This window comes from Cyphellophora attinorum (assembly GCF_001299255.1).
Source record: "Cyphellophora attinorum strain CBS 131958 chromosome Unknown Contig13, whole genome shotgun sequence".
NCBI classification, from domain to species: domain Eukaryota; kingdom Fungi; phylum Ascomycota; class Eurotiomycetes; order Chaetothyriales; family Cyphellophoraceae; genus Cyphellophora; species Cyphellophora attinorum.
Genome location: NW_017253241.1, coordinates 731,366 through 744,299, shown reverse-complemented (window position 1 = coordinate 744,299; position 12,934 = coordinate 731,366). Strand labels below are relative to the sequence as shown.

General features: G+C 52.8%; 4 protein-coding genes across 4 annotated transcripts; 3 read left to right on the top strand and 1 right to left on the bottom strand.

Moving 5' to 3' along the window:
• Positions 1–1,257: 1,257 nt before the first annotated feature.
• Positions 1,258–1,904, bottom strand: AB675_11531 (uncharacterized protein; the record flags this gene model as incomplete). Its single annotated transcript, XM_018140388.1, has 2 exons — positions 1,258–1,725; positions 1,779–1,904. The coding sequence occupies 2 exons, from the start codon at positions 1,902–1,904 to the stop codon at positions 1,258–1,260; spliced, it is 594 nt and encodes a 197-aa protein (XP_017999941.1).
• Positions 1,905–2,940: 1,036 nt separating this feature from the next.
• Positions 2,941–6,437, top strand: AB675_11530 (putative importin subunit beta-4; the record flags this gene model as incomplete). The annotated part of the gene is made up of 5 exons (XM_018140387.1): positions 2,941–2,983; positions 3,036–4,927; positions 5,057–5,367; positions 5,553–5,747; positions 5,798–6,437. 5 exons carry the CDS (start codon positions 2,941–2,943, stop codon positions 6,435–6,437), a joined length of 3,081 nt encoding a protein of 1,026 aa, XP_018000171.1.
• An 898-nt stretch (positions 6,438–7,335) lies between these two features.
• On the top strand, positions 7,336–9,123 carry AB675_11529 (putative transporter; the record flags this gene model as incomplete). Its single annotated transcript, XM_018140385.1, has 3 exons — positions 7,336–7,681; positions 7,737–8,351; positions 8,513–9,123. The coding sequence occupies 3 exons, from the start codon at positions 7,336–7,338 to the stop codon at positions 9,121–9,123; spliced, it is 1,572 nt and encodes a 523-aa protein (XP_017999952.1).
• Positions 9,124–9,414: 291 nt separating this feature from the next.
• On the top strand, positions 9,415–12,681 carry AB675_11528 (putative dipeptidyl-aminopeptidase B; the record flags this gene model as incomplete). The annotated part of the gene is made up of 3 exons (XM_018140384.1): positions 9,415–11,451; positions 11,520–11,955; positions 12,011–12,681. The coding sequence occupies 3 exons, from the start codon at positions 9,415–9,417 to the stop codon at positions 12,679–12,681; spliced, it is 3,144 nt and encodes a 1,047-aa protein (XP_018000100.1).
• Between the last annotated feature and the right edge of the window lie 253 nt (positions 12,682–12,934).

The following is a 12,934-nucleotide window of genomic DNA, read 5'->3' as shown; positions in this document are numbered from 1 at the left end:
TCAGTCCACAAAGCCTGGGAGACTATTAGGATAGAATCCGATGTGCTACGAGAATCTCTATCTGGAGTGTGAGCCTTGTGCTTCGTTTCGTTTAGCAAAGGGCACGGGCTGCCGATACCGTAGTGATGATCGAAAGAACCTGCTCTTTCGCAATAACGCCAAGTCCGTCACTCAAACCTTGGAAGCTCAGAACAGCACAGTGTCAAGCCCGAACGAGTACACAAGCTTGGCGACGCCCACTCAAGCAAGCCGGCTGACCCACCGGCACATCCGCCCTGCCGTCAAGCGCCTGCCACAGTTCCGACATTATTGCAGCCAACGGACGTTCTTAGGACCCTTCATGTCCTGGTGCGGCAGGAGATAAAGTCCAGCGCCTTGATTGACGAGACGAGATCTGCACGGAACTCTGGCCCGGCCCAACAAGGCGACTGCATGATTCGTGCATTTTCGGATTTGCCATGCCAGACATCAAAGCCTCTCGCAACCACCTGAGTGGTAGCGAATAAAACTGCTGATCAACCACTTTGTGCCGTCCAGTCCTTGCTACTTCATGCGCAATTATATCTTGGGCAACAAACCCGATTCTTACACTTGCTACGATCGCCAGCATAAACGTTATGTTCTGTACTTCCCTGGATTGTGGAGGGTCTCCTCGTATGCGCGTCGTGCGTTGCATTTCGTAAAGAATGTGGTGAGGTCTAGATGACATGAGACTCGGCTGCTGCACTGGGCTCATGCGTTTGGATGCAGGCTCTGGGAACTACTATCCAACGTGCCCAGTAACTGCCACGATGTCATTCTCGCCACCTCTAAGATACCCAAATGCGACAAAAACAATACTGTCTGCTCTGTCCGGATCGGTAGAGTAGAGTCTGGTAAAGCCCGGTGTGCATTGAGGGGTATTGTGGGTGAGCAGGCTATGGACGTTGCGACCCTGGCGGATGGCTGGAACTGGTTGGGTGTGATGTACTTGGAAATCAGCTCTCTTACTCTAGCCAGCGCAACTGTAAGACTTCTTGAGCTCCTACAACAGGAAGGGCCCGTCTTTCAGACGCCGTGAAGCGTCGGTTGATATATATTGCTGATGCTTAGCCATGCTGATGGTGTGCAGATGTGGTGCCATCCGCCAGGATTTTCCGAGAGCCTTTGCTGCTGCTGACTTGTCCCAACTCCACGACAACTGATATCGCCCGCATGTGTGCAGACTGCTATTGGAAGTGGCTGAATATAAGAGCCACGAATGGAAGCCCGTACATTCTAATGCGGTAACGCTGGGTCATAATTGCTTGTCGATCCAGACGTATTCTCTGATCCAGGATGCGACGGCTGAAGTGGCATCTGTTGACCGGAGTCCATTCGGCTAAGCAGCTGAGACGGAGACGGAAGATCCAGACCGCTGTCCATATTGAAATCGATAGTATGGAAAGCTTGCTCGACAGCCATGTTTGCGCGAACTTCGTTACGCACGTATGCGGCAAGAGAGGATAAATCGATGCGACTCCGGATCATATCGATAAGTTCATTCGTCGAGCGAGAATTCCCAGCACGGACGATGGCGATCATGCCACCGAGCACCTCGCGATAGCGGTTGAGATCCAGTTGAGCCTCTGCAAGATCCTGCACATTCCTCTGGTTTGCAATCTTGCGTCGTTGGTCCGCCTCAACATTGTAGATACATTCGCTGTTGCGCGTGGCGCATGCATCACAAGGCTGGCCACCAGTGCACTACGATGGTCAGCATATGAGGTCTTGATAGCCATGGAAGTCTGACAACATACTCGTGTCTTCCGCTGCTTACACGCCCCGCAAGCGGTTGAGATTTTGCGCGCTTTTACAAGGGCAGGGGAGAGTGGTGGTTGATCGCCGGCGCCTTGTGCGGGGCGGGGAGCGATAGGCAATGACATCGACGCATAGAAAAGAAAACGACAGGCCAGCACTCTCAGGGAAAGAAAGAAGTATGTCGCGCGTTGCAGGAGAGATATAAACGGTACACGAAAGAACCAAGGGTACTGTACGATGACCGAAAGGCAAGAGGCGAATTGGGTTCGGTAGTGGTTCGAAGGAAGTATGACGCTCTGATTCGTCGGAAATGGAGTCCGCAGTGACGATCATTAGCGGTAGAGTCGAAGCGAGGAAGCGACACCCCACAGATTCGCTCTAGAAATGAGGCTGGGGTCCTGTACAGACACGGATATAGATCCCGCAGACGCTTTGCACGGCGTGTCCGTGTCGACCTCGATTCTGGACTGGCCGAGAAGACGTCTCTCATCCGTGGTAGACGTGGTGTGGACCGACCTACGTACCTGAAGAGCTAGGTGTTGCAATGTTGCTCGAAGGGAACTCGTATCATCAGTCCGCGGAAGTGCCATCAAGCAGTGGCCCATCCGGCTATTCGGTATAGATTGTGACCTTGAATGGTTGGAGTGGCCCACATGATGCAAATTCCCATGTTTTGAGAATGGGAAAGCGCCGACCGAACACCGGCGAACATCGATATTCTGCGATCGAGTCGGCTCCTGCAGTAATGGGTCGTGACCATCACGTGGTTCCAACGGCACCGTCACGTGCCGGAATACTGCGAGCATTATTGCGCATGGGTTGTGGGCCGGCCAAGAAATGTAACGCCGCAATGGCGGTGATCTTGCTCCTTCTAGGTCATTCAAAAATGAGGACTCGAGATTTTACGAAGTGGCAGGGCTACCTTACAGCCTCGTCGGTAGATCTACAGGATTTAGCCGTTTCAACGTTGCAAAATACTTTTTTTTCTCAGGCATAAATTGCAATTGCACGGACTCTGGTTTTCTTGTACTATTTTGTTGGTCGTACGCTTGCTACAAAGGTAGAGTCATCGGCGTGCGCAACAGACGGCTTGACTTTGGCGCGTTAGCGCCGATGACTGGTGGTTGACCCAAACATTCCGGCAACTCATATTCATTGGTTATGGACCAGCAGCGATTCCTCCAGCAGTTGCAGATTGTACTAGGTAAGTCGCATTCATTGCCTGCCCTCTGAATACTCCCTACTAACAATTTCAGACCCGAAGAAGGGCGACGTGCGATCTGCAACCAACGTACTGCAAAATGAATTTTACAAGCAGCCTGAGGCTCTACTATTCCTCATCCAGATTGTCGTCTCTCATGACTCCTCAGACCTCAAGCAACTTGCGTCTACCCAAGCGAGACCTCTAGTATCGAAGTTGTGGACCAAGATCCTAGCAGAACAGAGGAAGTCGGCAAGAACACAACTCTTTCAGGCTACACTGGCTGAAGAGGCTTCGTTACCCCGCCATTCGGCTGCGAGACTCATCAGTGCGATCGCCAAGGTCGATCTGAAGGATGGAGACTGGGAAGAGCTTCCTGGTGCATTGGTCCAAGCGGCTACAAGCAGCAAGGCATCTGATCGCGCTGTCGGCGTCTACGTCCTTTACAGCATTCTTGATACTATGGGCGACGGCTTCGCAGACAAGTTCAAGGACCTGTTCAAGCTTTTCTCACAGACTATCAAAGATCCGGAGAGTCTTGAGGTCCGAGTCAACACTGTTCTGGCCGTGTCCAAGATGGCCATCGTTCTCGATGCCGAAGATGATCAACAGTCTGTCAAGTCTTTCCAGAGCATCTTCCCTTCGATGGTGACTGTACTGAAGGACGCTATCTCCGAGGGTAAAGAGGACCAGACTATGCTTGTGTTTGAAGTGTTCAATACTTTGCTCACTGCGGAGTACCAGCTCATGTCAAAGCACTTCAGTGATCTTGTTGTCTTCATGAATGAGATCGCAAGCAACAAAGACCTCCCTGATGATACACGAACTCAAGCTATCAGTTTCCTGATGCAGTGTATCATGTATCGGCGCCTGCGTGTTCAGGGGGCGAAGATGGGCGAGCCCCTTACAAAGAGCATGCTTGAGATTGTGGCCGAGATGGAAGATATTTCGGTCGACGCTGACGACATCACACCCGCACGCTCTGCTCTCGGAGTCATTGATACCATGGCACAAGCTTTACCTGCCAATCAAGTGATGGTACCATTGCTAGAAGCACTGCCACGGTATTCGGGGAGCAAGGATGCGAAGTATCGACGCGCCGGCATCTTGGCCCTGGGTATGGCTGTGGAAGGAGCACCCGACTTCCTTAGCACGCAGATCGATCAAGTGATGCCTATCCTGTTACATCTGCTCGAGGACTCCGAAGTCAGCGTTCGCCAAGCTGCTTTGCAGACCACGGCGCGTCTGGCCGACGATCTGCCAGAACATGCCACCAGAGAGCACGCTAAGCTTGTCCCGCTGCTTGTCAAGAACTTGACAGCTGCTATGGACGCATACAAGGGTGAAGATGAAGGTCCCGCCGTTGACATTATGAAATCAGGTACTAGCGCGATTGACTCGGTCGTGGACGGCATGGATGCGGAAGTCGCGGAAGGGTATCTGTCCAGCCTCGTGCCAATTCTGCAGAAGCTGTTCAAACATCGTGACCCCAAGATCAAGGCCTTGGCTGCTGGTGCTCTCGGATCACTGGCGTCAACAGTCAAAGAGCCTTTTCTACCTTATCTTGCGGCCTCCATGCAAGCCATGCAAGAATTCATCACGAAGAAAGAGAATGACGAAGAACTCGACCTTCGGGCAGCATGCACTGATGCCATGGGCGAGATGGCCGTCGCAGTTGGAGCTGCTGATTTCAAGAACTATGTCCAGCCGCTGATGCAAGCAAGCGAGGAGGCTTTGAAGCTTGATCACTCAACGCTGAAAGAGAGCACGTACATCCTATGGGGTTCTCTTGCCAAGGTCTACGAAGATGATTTCTCTCCATTCCTGGGTGGGGTCGTCAAGGGCTTGTTCGATTGCATCGACCAAGATGAAGGCGACCTCGAAGTTGAGCTTGGCCAGCATGCTCAAGATCTGCTCGGCAAAGAAGTCACTATTGCTGGTCGCAAAGTAAAGGTTGCTGCCGCCGACAGTGACGATGACGACGAAGATGACATTGAGGACGTTATGCTCGATGGCGACGACGATGATGACAGTGATTGGGGTGATCTCGCTACTGTCACACCTATTGCTGTGGAGAAGGAGATCGCCATCGAGGTAATCGGCGATGTTGTCGGCAACACTAAAACAGCATACCTGCCTTACTTCGAGAAGACCATCGAGAAGCTACTGCCCCTTGTTGAGCACACTTATGAGAACGTCCGCAAGGCTGCTTTGTGCACGCTGCATCGCGCGTACGCAGCGCTCTGGGAAGTCAGCGAAGAGGCTGAACAGATGGAGAAGTGGCAACCTGGATTGCCGTTGAAAGTTGAGCCCACGAGTGAGCTCAAAAAGCTGGGCGAAGTGATCATGGCCGCCACTCTCAATGTCTGGCCTGAGGAGGACGATCCGTGAGTCTTCCCATCCCGTCTCTTATTCATCGCCGTTTCATGATGATAAGCATCGCTATCCCAGCTCACTCCGACACGATAAATCGTGTATGACGTGAACGCGTACTTCAACCCTCTGACCATACTTAAGACCTGCTTATGTCCTACCCACGAGCATATGAGTCTTGTACTGACTATCTGCATAGTGCGACCGTATCTGAGGTCTGTCGTATCATCTCAGAGAATCTCAAGATGACAGGCCCGAATCTCCTGTCATACCCCGACGTCTTGGGTAAGGTCATTCAGACCACCTCCGCGCTCATCAACAAGGAGCACGAATGCCAGCAAGGACTGGATGATGAGGACATGGACGCTGACAATCTCGAATCCACCGAGCTGGAGTGGCTCGTTGTTGACAATGCCATGGACATCGTCTCTGGACTCGCCGCAGCATTGGTCCCAGCTTCGGCGAGGTTTGGAAGGTCTTCGAGAAACGAGTTCTTCGTTACGCGTCTGGCGGAGAGAGTCTGGGCCGCTCGTCCGCCTGCGGTGTCCTAGCTGAGGTCATCACCGGTATGGAAGATGGTGTCACGCCATACACCAGCACCATCATGAGCGTACTTCTCAAGCGCTTGTCCGATGAAGATGCTCAAACCAAGTCGAACGCCGCATACGCGGTTGGCCGCCTGGTTGAGAAGTCTAACGACAAGGCTACCATCGACAAGGCCTATCCTACCATTTTGCAGAAACTCGAGAACATGCTTGCCATCAAGGAGGCTCGTTGCATGGACAATGCTGCTGGCTGCGTGGCTCGTCTCATCATCAAGAACAAAGCCAAAGTGCCCATTTCTGAGGTGCTCCCTGCCATGGTGAACAGCGGTGTTCTGCCTCTCAAGCAGGACTACCAGGAGAATACCCCGGTGTGGCAGATGATAGTGGGCCTCTATCAGCAGCAAGACCCGACCATTCAAAGTTTGACGCCCAAATTGGCGCCCATCATGGTGTCTGTGTTGGAGAGCGAAGATCAGTTGACCGATGAGGTCAAGGAGCAGGTTGAGGCCCTAGTCAATCACCTCAAACGTGGACAATAACCTGTTATGAGACCACGAGCAGTTGACGAGGCCATGAGTCTCACGAAGTGAGCATGAGATACCCCTTTAGAAATTGTGAGGATAGAAGTTCCACCTGGAAACACGTAGCACCTGAATGATATGGCATCAATCAAAGGCATCATGTTGTCGATTCTGCATTCTATACCACCGCATTATTGCCGCCCTCAAAGTATTGGAGCCAGGTGCATCGTTCAACGACGTGGTGCACCGGTCCGGGAAAGTAAGCCGTACGAAGGCGTCCTGCTGCCCAGCTACATGTCGTCCGGTATGAGTCTTGTCATACTGTCGTGCTGCAATCCGTCTCAGCGTCCTACACATGACTTCACACAGCTTCTTCGGAACGTCGACCTGCAAGGTGCAATCTTCAGGTCCTTGAATCGTTATCCCCGCAAGCTTCCTTGGCATGGTTTTAACAATGCTTGTCAATCCTTAGACACCTGCCATAAGAGGTCAAGACATTCGCTTGCCGTCCCTCCTCCCTTGTCCCCGCAGCCACTGACGTTGCTCCTTCACTTGCGATGACCGCACGATTAGGACTCTTATCTGGTGTTTCTGGGGAAATGTCCGCCAGTGCGCGGTGCTTGGGCGTGGCCCCGTCGCTATCACATTGATGGGAAGTGATGCGGATAAGTGCGAACTAAATGGCGCGTGGTTACGTAGGAGAGATAGCGGAATGTGTGCGAAAGGACCTCGGGACTCAACATGGACGGTTGATCTCAACTTCCACGTTCCTTGAGACTGACTTCGATGAACGGTCGAAGCTCAGCCCTGGCCTTTTTACAAGCTATCTTCAATTGTTACCATCAGAAAAACGGCTTCCTTACCCACTGATCGATATCGCAACAGCATCGAGCTCGAGGCTCTGGAGCCCCTCATCATGGCATCCGAAAAGCACCCCATCGACGTGGAGGGAGACGCGACGACCTTCGCGGACGGCGAAAAGCCTGCTACTTCGCTGCCCCAAGCCAACAAGAAAGCGCAGCAGGTCCTCGCCCATTCTCATGATGCTGACGAAGCGATGAAAGCGTTCGAGTCCGGCGAGACCATTGAGCTAGACGAAGCGACCAACAAGCGGTTGCTGAGGACGATTGATTTGCATATGCTTCCGCTAATGTGCGTCGTGTATGGGCTCAATTATCTGGACAAGACAACGCTTAGTTATGCGTCGATCATGGGTATCAAGAAGGATATCGGGCTTGTGGGCGACAACTACCAATGGCTCGGTAAGTGGTGCTTCTGCTCCTGTTTCTGTTTCCCTGTCTCTGACCGTTACTGAAGGGTCGATGTTCTATTTTGGCTACCTTGGATGGGAGTATCCGACAAACAGGTTGTTGCAGAAGTTGCCATTGGGCAAATACAGTGCCTTCAACATTGTCATGTGGGGAACCATTCTAGCGCTGCACGCAACGGTGTGGAACTTCGGCAGTGCTGTAGGAGCACGTTTCTTCCTCGGAGTTTTCGAAGCTGCTGTCACGCCGGGGTTCACCCTTTTGTCGAGTCAGTGGTGGACGAAGAAAGAGCAGGGAGCCCGAATTGGCATCTGGTTTTCTTTCAATGGTATGGGCCAGATCTTCGGCGGGCTTGTGGCTTACGGGATTAATGTTGGATCTGAGAAGCATGGTTCAGCGATTGAGCCATGGAAGATCGTGTTCCTTGTCAACGGCCTCCTGACTGCTTGTCTCGGCGTGGTGTTCTGGTTCGTCATCCCGGATAATCAACTCAACGCACGCTGGTTATCGGCAAAGGACCGTGTATTGGCCGTTGCGAGAGTGCGCGTCAATCAGCAGGGCATTGGCAACAAGCATTTCAAGATGTATCAGCTGAAGGAGGCACTGCTGGATCCAATGACTTGGGCTTTCGTGTTCTATGCTCTGGTTGCTGATATTCCCAACGGTGAGTCATTCTCTCCTGACAGCTTGCGACGGAAGATGAGTGTCAGGCGAAGCGCTCCTCTGATTATACATTTCCCTTCGAGCTAGTAGTGCTCTTAACGCACTTCCCCTTCGTTCCTTCCAAGTCTACCTTTCTCTCGAGACAAGACTGACGCATACCAGGAGGTATATCCAATTTTTTCTCACAGCTTATCGTGAGTTTCGGCTACACTCCATCCCAGTCTCTCCTCTACGGCACACCAGGCGGGGCTGTCGAAGTCGTGGCCTTGATTTTCTGTGGCTGGCTTGGTGATCGACTCGGAAATCGGATCCTGGTCAGCATGCTAGGGCTCTGTACAGCCCTTCTCGGTGTCATTCTCATCGTCGCCCTTCCCTTGGGCAAGTCTTCCGGACGCTTAGCTGGCTACTATCTCACTCAAGCTTCGCCGACTCCCTTCGTGGCTATCTTGTCGTTAATTGCCACTAATGTAGCTGGGTACACAAAGAAGACCACCATCGCCGCCCTGTACCTCATTGGATACTGTGTGGGAAACATCATTGGACCTCAGACTTTCCGGCCAAAAGACGCACCAAGATACGTCCCGGCAGAAATCACCATTATCGCTTGCTGGGGTGTATGCCTTCTCGATTTGTGCTTCATGTATTTCTGGTATAGGCGCTGCAATCGGTTGAAGGAGCGGGAGAGGCAAGCACCTGGATATGTCAAGATTGAGGGCCAAGAGTGGCTCGACTTGACTGATAAGGAGAACAGCGAATTTGTGTATGCACTCTAAATTAGGCAGAGGCGATTTATGTTCTGTTCAGCCGATTCCAAGTCACGATCTGTACATATGCAAATAGAATGCCAATGGATCAGGGATAAAAAAGCCTGTGCGCCGTCGAAGTGGTCGGTGCGCGGTCAGATCTGCGAGTCACGTTTCAGACATGCCTTCGCAGTGTGATCGTGATGCCCAGCTGGTACAGCAGCCGCGACTAACGCAATGATGTGGAGTGAAGACTTAACTCAGGTCTGATCTAATCTAATCTACCTTGGCTCGGGGACGGGGATGGGGACGGGGAAAGTCATGGAGGAGGCGCAGGCGCATGCTACAGCTGGGGCTGGCATTTTCCACATCCCCTCAAGATCAGAGACGTCAGCTCGACACAGCCACTCGCTACAGACAAGGAGGGAAAGACCACTTCCTCTATCGCTGAGCACGTCTTCGCCGCCAACATCGCCGCAGCCGCACTCACCTCGGCGACGTATACCATTCCCATCTCCATCGAACAGCGACGACGAGCACGTGTTCGAATTGGAGAAAATCGCGTCGTCGCCTCGGCGCAGTCGGACACAATTCAGCTGTACGGCAGCAAGTCAATGTGCATCGCCATCGTATACAGAAGCATGTCCTGATAGCAACCTTGTCTTTCGGAACCCTCCCGACTGGAGCGGAGTCTTCGGGCGGAAGGCGCACGGTCCTCTGGACAGTAGCATAGTACTGCACAGCGCGGAGCGTGAGGAAAGAAGAGGCCAAATACAGATCGGTATGGACCGGACACAGCAATCGAGCAGGTTGCCAGGTTTGTCGTCCGCTGAGGACGTACAAGAGGGCATAACCCACGAAGGCGCAGGGCTCAGCAGGCGAGATAGCATGGGCAGTGTCAGCTCCGCGTCCACGACGAGCCTCGTCCTGGAAAACTTGAACGAGATGGGTGAGCACGCGGAACGGGAAGGCTTTCTGCCAAAGAAGAGTCGGCGTGAGGATGGTCATAAACGGAAACGAAGCAATGGTGGCATTGGATATCGCGACAGTGACAGCGATCTCGAGCTACCACGATTCAATGAAAAGGGCCATCGCGAACGGGGAAGGGACATGTCCGGCACACTTCGTCGAGCGATCGTGATCCTCAGCATTTTAGCAGCCGCAGGCTGGGGAGCTGCAATTGTCTTCTTTATGCTTTCAGGTAGGCATAAATTTGGGGCATACGAGTATGATGACGAGAACCCTCGGATCGGCTCCGGTAGAAAGGTCACGCTCAAACAGATTCAGAGAGGAGAGTGGCACATGCGGACCGCGCCAATCACTTGGATTGATGGACCGAATGGGGAGGACGGCCTCGTGCTCGAAGTAGGCGCACATGGGAAGGATTACGTGGTCGTCGAGGACATTCGATCGAGGTCCAACGACGGAAAGAACGACAGCGCAGAGATCTTCAAAGCAAAGACCCTTATGAAATCGAGCGTGTTCGGCTTTAATGGTGTATCTTATCAGGCTGCCTCGATCGAGGTGAGCCCGAACATGAAGAAGATCCTTGTTCTTGCAAACAGGGAGAAAGTCTTTCGTCACAGCTATACCGGACTGTACTTCATACTGGACATTGAGAGTCATTCTTGGGAGGCATTAGATCCTGCAAAGCCATTGACCAGGGTACAGCTCGCCCAATGGAGTCCGAATGGTGATGCAATTGCGTTCACACGAGACAACAACCTGTTCGTGCGCATGTTGAACAACACAGCTGTAAGACAAGTCACCAAGGATGGCGGAAGTGAGTACTTCTACGGTATCCCAGACTGGGTCTACGAAGAGGAGGTCTTCAGTGGCAGGATCGCGACGTGGTGGAGCCGCGATGGCCAATATGTTGCATTCCTCAGAACCAACGAAACAACCGTGCCGGAGTATCCCGTTGAGTACTACATTCAACGCCCCAGTGGTGTCGAACCGGACAAGGGTCTAGAGCACTATCCTGAGACTAGAAGGATCAAGTATCCTAAATCTGGAGCTCCGAACCCGGTGGTCGACCTGCTCTTCTATGATCTGGAACGGAATGAGAACTTCGAAGTTGAGGTTAGTGGCGGCTTCAAGGACGACAATCGCCTCATAACGAATGTGCTCTGGGCAGATGGCGGTAAAGCATTGATCCAAGAGGCCAACCGTGTCAGTGACCGGATCCGATACGTGCTTGTCGATGTAGCTGCTCGGACGGGCAAAACAGTCCGGGAGATCGATCTGAAGAAAGAAGGCTTGGGGTGGGTCGAGCCTGGGCAAAAGACAACTTATATACCTGCTGACCCCAACAACGGCCGACCTCACGATGCTACATCGCCACAGTCGCCTACGAGGGTTATGATCATTTGGCATATTACTCTCCCATCGACAGCGCAAAGCCAAGTATGCTGACATCCGGTAAGTGGGAAGTTGATGACGCGCCATCGGCGGTCGACCTGAAGAATAACATGGTCTACTTCCTCTCGACCGCAGTCGCTGTCACCCAAAGGCACCTTTTCAGTGTCTCCCTGACAGAACCAAGGGGCTCGATCAAGCCTGTGACCGCCATCACCAGCCCCGGCTATTGGACCGCCTCCTTTTCCTCGCTTGCATCTTACATATCTCTCACATACCTAGGGCCATCCATTCCCTACCAAAAGGTCGTCTCGGCGGGCGATCAAGGTGCCTCGTTCTCAATGATCTTGGAATCAAACGATGCTCTCGCCGACATGGCTTCCACTCACGAGCTCCCACACCTAGTCTACACCAATCTGACTGTCAATGGCGCCACACTGCAAATCCTCGAGCGTCGTCCACCACACTTTGACCCGAAACGTGAATACCTGTTGTCTTCTACCAGTACTCCGGCCCCAATTCTCAGACTGTCGCGCGCCGCTTCGGCGTAGATTTTCAGTCATACCTCGCCGCCAATCAAGCTACATTGTCATCACCGTCGACGGTCGCGGCACGGGCTTCTCTGGCCTCGAGCATCGCAAAGTCTTGCGGGAGCACTTCGGGACCGTCGAGCCGGCTGACCAAATCGCTGTCGCCAAACACTATGCGAAGAAGTCATATGTTGACTCCGAGCGCATTGCCATCTGGGGCTGGAGCTACGGCGGCTATACGACCCTCAAGACACTCGAGATGGACGCAGGCGAGACCTTTCACTACGGCATGGCCGTTGCTCCCGTCACCGACTGGGCGTTCTACGATAGCATCTACACCGAGCGGTACATGCTCACACCAGAGCAGAATCCCGAGGGGTATGCGGAAGCAAAAGTCAGCAACGTGACGGCAATGGCGCAGAATGTGCGCTTTCTGATAATGCATGGCACTGGCGACGACAATGTGCACATGCAGAATACTTTGACTTTGTTGGATGAATTTGATTTGGCAGGCGTTACGAATTATGATGTACATTTCTGGCCGGATAGCGATCATAGCATTTATTTTCATGGAGCGAATCCTTTGGTATGGGAGAGGCTGAGTGGATGGTTGGACAGGGCTTTCAAAGGAGAGTTCTACATGAAGGTGGATGCCGTCAGGGACGGCGATGGGTCAAAGAAACGGGATCTGGGCTGGTAGAGTCAGGACCGAGGATGAGCTCAGAGGACATGGCTCCCTGCCCGATCCATGCTGTTCCGCCTACGATGAGACAGTGAGCCATTTTCAGCTATGCCATAGTATAGTCCAGGACCACAGGCGTCACGAAGGAGACAAGCTGGATAACCTGTTGAGACAAACAACATCTTGGGGCACATAATTGAACGATCTCGACAGTGCCCGCCGCAGGATACGGAAACAGTGGTTGTCACAATGTCGGACGGACCTTGTGCAG